General features: G+C 34.9%; 1 protein-coding gene across 5 annotated transcripts in view; it reads right to left on the bottom strand.

Moving 5' to 3' along the window:
• Nucleotides 1-1,819: 1,819 nt before the first annotated feature.
• The window catches only part of LOC135093200 (protein obstructor-E-like), a 15,351-nt gene continuing 10,183 nt past the window's right edge, over nt 1,820-6,987 (bottom strand). For 2 of the 5 annotated variants that reach the window (XM_063992175.1, XM_063992199.1), the window contains exons 2-5: nt 5,088-5,159; nt 3,903-4,088; nt 2,731-2,929; nt 1,820-2,429 (exon numbers count right to left, since the gene is read on the bottom strand). In XM_063992175.1, coding sequence (XP_063848245.1) covers nt 2,264-2,429; nt 2,731-2,929; nt 3,903-4,088; nt 5,088-5,159 — 623 coding nt within the window. In that variant the 3' untranslated portion in view covers nt 1,820-2,263. Of the gene's footprint in view, nt 2,430-2,730; nt 2,930-3,902; nt 4,089-5,087; nt 5,160-5,506; nt 5,697-6,987 lie in introns of those variants that run through there. The other 3 variants (XM_063992190.1, XM_063992182.1, XM_063992205.1) reach the window with 3 other exon arrangements.

The raw sequence follows: 6,987 nt of genomic DNA, 5'->3' as shown, positions 1-6,987 counted from the left end.
AACTTTTGCTGAGTGTGGAATGATGATGTTTAAAGTTGTGTTTATTTAATTTTGTCTTGAAAATATAAGAGTTTTCATTTAAATTTAGTATGAATTAAAAATACATTACAAAACAGATTTCTCAATTAGGATACTGATGTAGCGACAACGAGCAGCAATATTTTACATATATATATATATATATATATATATATATATATATATATATATATATATATATATATATATATATATATATATATATATATATATATATATATATATATATATATATATATATATACATATATATTACAGATAACACTATACAACAAATTTAAGAGAGAGAGAGAGAGAGAGAGAGAGAGAGAGAGAGAGAGAGAGAGAGAGAGAGAGAGAGAGAGAGAGAGAGATAGACCTATAGTTTAGACCAGTGGTTCTCAACCCGGGGGCCATGGCAAGAATTTAGGGGGCCATGGCGGGCTGTTACAAATGATACATTTCTAAATAATGTATATATTTTTTCCCCAACCGAATTCAAGTTTGCTTGTGTCCGCTAGTCTTTTTTGAAGTCTAGTGATGTAACTTAAGCATATCACCGAAATCTATCAAATAGAAGATAATAATGACTGTCAACTTTGTAATAAAGCAAAGGTCTTCTCACAAACATTCAATAATTATTATTATTATTATTATTATTATTATTATTATTATTATTATTATTATTATTTTTATTACTATTATTATTTATTTATTTATTTATTTATTTATTTATTTTACCTTTTTTTTTGTCGGGGGTGGGATTTGGGAGAAAAAATGAAGGGGAGCCACACGAATGTTGAGAATTCATGAAGGGGGGAATGGAGAGAAAAAAAGGCTGAGAATCACTGGTCTAGAGTGTGTTTTTATTATTATTTTAAGTGTTAATTCTAAGTATGACAATCATATACCTCATGCACGTCTCAGTTTTATGCAATAGTTTCCCACTTTTTTTTTTTTTTTTTTACCAGAAATATGAAAATGTAATGAGAAAAAAATGAGATAGCATCTATTGTCTTTTCATGGGAAACTGATTTGATATACATTGAAAATCAAGTATTTTAGCCTAATTAACACTAAACTATAAATTTTGTACGAGTTTGTGTACTTAAGTATTTTCTTTACCGTTTGCGTGATACACTTGGTTTGTCACGCATGAGATTCCAACAAAATTTATTTAACATGGCTGGGGTCTATTTACCTGAGTAAGTACCTACTCTCCATTCTCTTTAGGTCCTGATGACACCTCTTTCCACATTCGTTGTTGACAGCTCCAGCATTTTTCGGGAAAAAAAAAGGAAAGATGCGAATGCAGAAAATGAAGTTTGAGTGACATGTTAAACCTAGATGTTGATAGCTTTTGAAAAATTAGTCTACTAAAATATTATAATGGGCCCGTTTTTGCTTTCCCAAAAGACCTCTACACGCATCCTTAAACGCACACCAAGCTGCTGACTCAGTTGCCTGAAATTCATTAGCACGCACGAGTCCACGGATTTGCGGTTCCACAAATATATCGCACCTTCCTTAACTTTTGTATCACTTATTTTTGGAAATTTCTTCTTGATGTTTAGGAATGCTTCAATGCTTTGACGAACTGTTTCACCAAACCCAGTTTTATATGTAGTGGTATCAAAATTATATTCTCCTGTTTCACAAGTAGTTAATTATAACAACATTGTGAGACCCTTGTGTCACTGCATCTCTTGGTGGAGATTTTGATCGGGTGTAATGTTCTGATCTTGCACGGCTGTCCCACTTACATAGGAAACAATATAAGAAAAGGAACTGAAATACATCATCGTTTTATAATATATTATACCTTGAATCTATTTAGAGAATTATCCTTATCGAAAAAAAAAAAAGTGGGTCTCAACAAAACTTGATTTTCAAAATTTCAACAAGAAAGGGCCCTTAAAAAAAGGCTTTTTTATTAATAGAAAAGAACATGAAATTGATTATGGTATAATTACTATAAGTACGACCATGGCAAAGGAAGGTATAGGACTTTATGTAGAATCCTTGAGCATGATACAAGTACCTACACGGCAGAAGAAAGTAAAAGGACGAACAAGACACAAATATACGCAGAAAAGGTTGACAAGGAAAGTAAAAAAAATGGATTAACAACGGTTGCGATGAATGATAATGGTACTGGTGACAATGATAATGATAATGATGTTGGCATACCCTTATAATTACTGATTTATCTACTTGTCTAAATCAGTCATACTACATTAACATATTATGTCTCTCCCTTTGACAAGGTTTGCTTCAATAAGATAACATGTTGATTTTTAATGAGGTCGTAACTGATATGGACAAGAGAATCTTGAGTGGCACCGAGTTGCTTCTGCCTCATCTGCTGGCGCGTGGTTGTCCTGTCTCCTCTCCAACTGTAGAAGTCTTCGCTACCGAGGGACGAGGAAGAGAAATAAGGAGTTGATTTATTCGAAACCCCAGAACTGAATAGTGACAATTCATAAAACAAAATAAAGCATAATACCATGAGACAACGGAAATTACAAAAAATCTCATGATATATTAAGCAAAAAACAAGCGCTGTCAACGGAGAAAGAAATTTTAAAGTAATACTGCGACTTCTATTAATCTAATTACTGAGAGAGAGAGAGAGAGAGAGAGAGAGAGAGAGAGAGAGAGAGAGAGAGAGAGAGAGAGAGAGATTTTTCATTGGTTGGCGGGTATCATTACCATCCTGACACGTTCTGAGGCTGGGTACAGGCGGAGGTCTTCTCGCTGAACACTTTGCCGAAGGGACACAGCTGGCGCTTCGGGACTCCACCAACACAAACGTAAAACTCACGGCAGCTGTCCGGTGAGGGATGCAAAGTCTTCTCCTTCCCCCACGGAAGAGATGACAGACCATCTGGGCAGGAAAACCGGCTAGATTCTGGGGCAAAAGTAAAGAATTTCTAATATTTATAAGCGTTCTGTTTCGCGATTTTTCTGAAGTATTATTTATTTATTTATTTATTTATTTATTTATTTATTTATTATTATTTTTTTTCACATAGGAGGGCCACCGGCCAAGTGCAACAAGGTCCACTGAGGTGCCGGTTCCCAAACAGAGTCAAAAGTGGTAGTAAAAAATTACAGGATAAGTGTCTTGAAACCTCCTTCTTGAAATAATTCAAGTCATACGAAGATGGAAATACAGAAGCAGGCACGGAATTTCAGAATCTACCAGAAAAAGGGATGAATGATTGAGAATACCGGTTAAGTTTAACTCTTGCATTAAAGAGGAAAAATTAGCGGTGGGAGAAGGTAGAGTCTTGTTCAGCGAGGCCGCGATTAACGTTTTCGAAAATATTTAAAACAAGGTTAATTGATAAGAGGATTGAAAACATCTTACGTATGAAAATTCAGAAAAATCACAAGAACATGATGAGTAGGTCAGTAAATCGGCGAGGATGAGGCAGGAGGGGCCTACGTTGATAGCCTGCCCTACGGCAATTAAAATACCTAATGAAACTTTGTACCTGAGCCGCTAATGAAATTGTGCGGAGCGAATATACTGACAACTTCGTTATTAATTGTTCATTTTATCACAAAATCATGAAGATGAAAATAAAGAAATTTAATGACCACGTTACCAACTATACACAAAAACTATGGCAATTTTTAATGGACCACGATATATATATATATATATATATATATATATATATATATATATATATATATATATATATATATATATATATATATATATATATATATATATATATATATATATATATATATATATATATATATATATATATATATATATATATGGTATGCATAATCTGTAACTCTATCAGTATTTTTTTTTTTTCAGTTTTTCTTTTCTTTTTTCTTTTGTATGGAACTACGTTACTTACTTGGACAGTTAAAGTTCTCGGGATAATCACACAAGAGGTGCTTCCTGTCGGTTTGCCTTTTGAAAAGTCGTTCTTCCGGGCAGTTGTGGTGGCTAAGCTTTCCCTCTACGCACTTGAGGTACTGGTCACAGGTACTGACTTTGGCGTAGTGGTACATACCCTTCGGGGGACATACGATCGTCAAGCCTGAAACAGAAATCGAAGGATCCAAAAATTACAATGTGCGATACCTAGTAGTATCATGTCCTTTAAGTTACTTCTTCCGAAGACTCGCTGCGATTATTGTCTCCAGATAAATTTATGACTCACTGGCTGCCAGTGTGAGGAAGGCTGTCTCACCTCTATGGTTTGGTCTCCAAGCTATTACATTATATTTAATTATTTCTTCTGCAGCTTGACTCTATCATGAAATGTTTAACAATTCTACTAATAGACAATGCAATGCTTGTACATTAGAACTATATGAAAATAAAAATCCAAATTTGGATGATACGGGAATTAAAAAAAAAAAAAATCCTCACTGAAGCTCGCACCTTAACTAATAAGGAAAATCATTGATTAGTTAGGGGTTATTACACTTTCTACCATACGTTCATAATTACACTGTAGGTAAGTTCTAACATTATACTATACGCATGAAGGCGAAAATGAGTAAACAGTAAGGAATAAGCGAGATATGTCCTTCCTTCTCTCATCAATAACAATAACTACAACAACAACAACAACAACAATAATAATAATAATAATAATAATAATAATAATAATAATAATAATAATAATAATAATAATAATAATTACCCAAGATCTACGTACATTTATACCAAATTGAGATTCCCTTATAAATAAACAAGCAAGACTAAACAGAATGACTCGTTTCATTGTAGAATAGAAATACTTCTGTTTCCTATACTCTCTCTTTCTCTCTCTCTCTCTCTCTCTCTCTCTCTCTCTCTCTCTCTCTCTCTCTCTCTCTCTCTGTGTGTGTGTGTGTGTGTAGGTGCTGTAGCAAGTAATTTCACATTATATACATGGATACAACAGAAGTGAGGGCTTTAAAGATTGCTCAGCTCCAAAAGCAAATGCGATCAGGAGTCAGATTTTCTACGAATGCTTTACTAATGACCTGACACAGCAAGCGGACGATTATGAGATTTAGCACACGTCTTTACTAATATTTCAACTTACTGAAGGAATCACCTGCCGGCCTTGGAGAAGTGTACCTGCTGTCCGGAGATCCTGGGAGGAAGGCGTGGCTACCTGCAAGATGAGAAATGCTAGTGTGAGTACACACACACACACACACACACATATATATATATATATATATATATATATATATATATATATATATATATATATATATATATATATATATATATATATATATATATATATATATACATATATATATATATATATATATATATATATATATATATATATATATATATATATATATATATATATATATATATATATATATATATATATATATATATATATATATATATATATATATATATGAGAGAGAGAGAGAGAGAGAGAGAGAGAGAGAGAGAGAGAGAGAGAGAGAGAGAGAGAGAGAGAGAGAGAGAGAGACATACCGTATAAAAAGCAAACCAGAAAGAGCAGGCGCATCCTCATTATGGAGGGTTGTTTCCTGATCAGGCTCCACAGAAGAACTAAATCCAGGTGAGTCATGCGGTGCATCAGGAAGCCTTTTTGGCCTTGACGGTGAGTGTGTGTTTGTATGTGTGTGTGTGTGTGTGTGTGTGTGTGTGTGTGTGTGTGTGTGTGTGTGTTTTCACGTTAATGCCTGTGGGTACAATTTGTTATTTTTAATGCTTTTCCACATAATTATAAATTTTCTTTCTTTTTTTTTTGGCAAGTCGCACAACAATCATGACTCCGGACATAAGACACGCGAATAAGTATTTAAACAGTTGGTAACTCTGAAGCAAAATCAAATAATTGTAAGACCGTTTAAAACAACCAACCACATAAATCCACGACACAATTTAGATAATGTTTAAATATATAAACATCAACCAAATTGAGTGTCCAAATTAATTTGTGTCAGCTGCACGACTGGCGCCTCGTCCATGGCGCTAAAAAATCCCCTTAATAAACGAAGTGGGTGAAGCGGGCGAGCAAAATCCTCAAAACCTTGAAGAATCATAACAGCGTTTGGAGGAAACTATAACGAACAGTTTGCGTAAGTCTTGGAGCAGCGGACAAGGCCAGTAACCAGAAAATGGGACTGAAAAAAAGTAACATCCTTACGCTACAGAAATGCACAACAACTGTGTAAATGTTAAAACCTGCCAAAAGGAAAAGCGTCCCTACCACACCATTGTCTACTACAGACAAACATTACTTGGGACTTACAATAATTGAATAACAGGCTTAGAGTTGTTCATCGCAGTTAGTACAAAATCCCCACACTAGGAAACTAGCAGTAAGTGCCGCACATTTAGAGGGGCCAAGCTCTCTCAAATATAAATGTCTTCATGGATAATGAGAAAAACAAAACAAAAAAATTCTTCGTAGATAATGGAGAACAATAGATAAACACTGATCAATCAACAGTATATTCCAGCAGCAAACATCTTGTAAGGAAACGGTAGATTTCGAGCAAGACTTCATCCCCGCCCACCTCTCCATCAGACAACAGGTTAAAGCAGAATTGACCCAGTCAAAGACGTCTCACACATTGTCACCTCATGTCCTCTGGGATACATGTTCATGCAACTTTCTCCTCCTGGTGGCCATGATAAGATGGTCTGGTGACACGCAAGTATGTGCTACGTGCACAGAAAGCCCTTACAGCGAAAATGTTCCCGTCTCAAACGCTAACATCCAACAGGAAATTCTCTTCTCTCTAACCTATTATCAAATCTCTCTCTCTCTCTCTCTCTCTCTCTCTCTCTCTCTCTCTCTCTCTCTCTCTCTCTCTCTCTCTCTCTCTTATCTGCCCTTCATCATCCCTTTCCGTTTCGCTATTTCCCTCCGGCGCATCATAATAAGCGTAATTTACGTGCATCCCCAGCCAAATGAAAAAAAAAAAGAAATTCTGGGAACACGG

The sequence above is a fragment of the Scylla paramamosain genome, chromosome 3, assembly GCF_035594125.1.
Source record: "Scylla paramamosain isolate STU-SP2022 chromosome 3, ASM3559412v1, whole genome shotgun sequence".
Taxonomy (NCBI): domain Eukaryota; kingdom Metazoa; phylum Arthropoda; class Malacostraca; order Decapoda; family Portunidae; genus Scylla; species Scylla paramamosain.
This window is presented reverse-complemented; position numbering and strand designations above follow the sequence as displayed.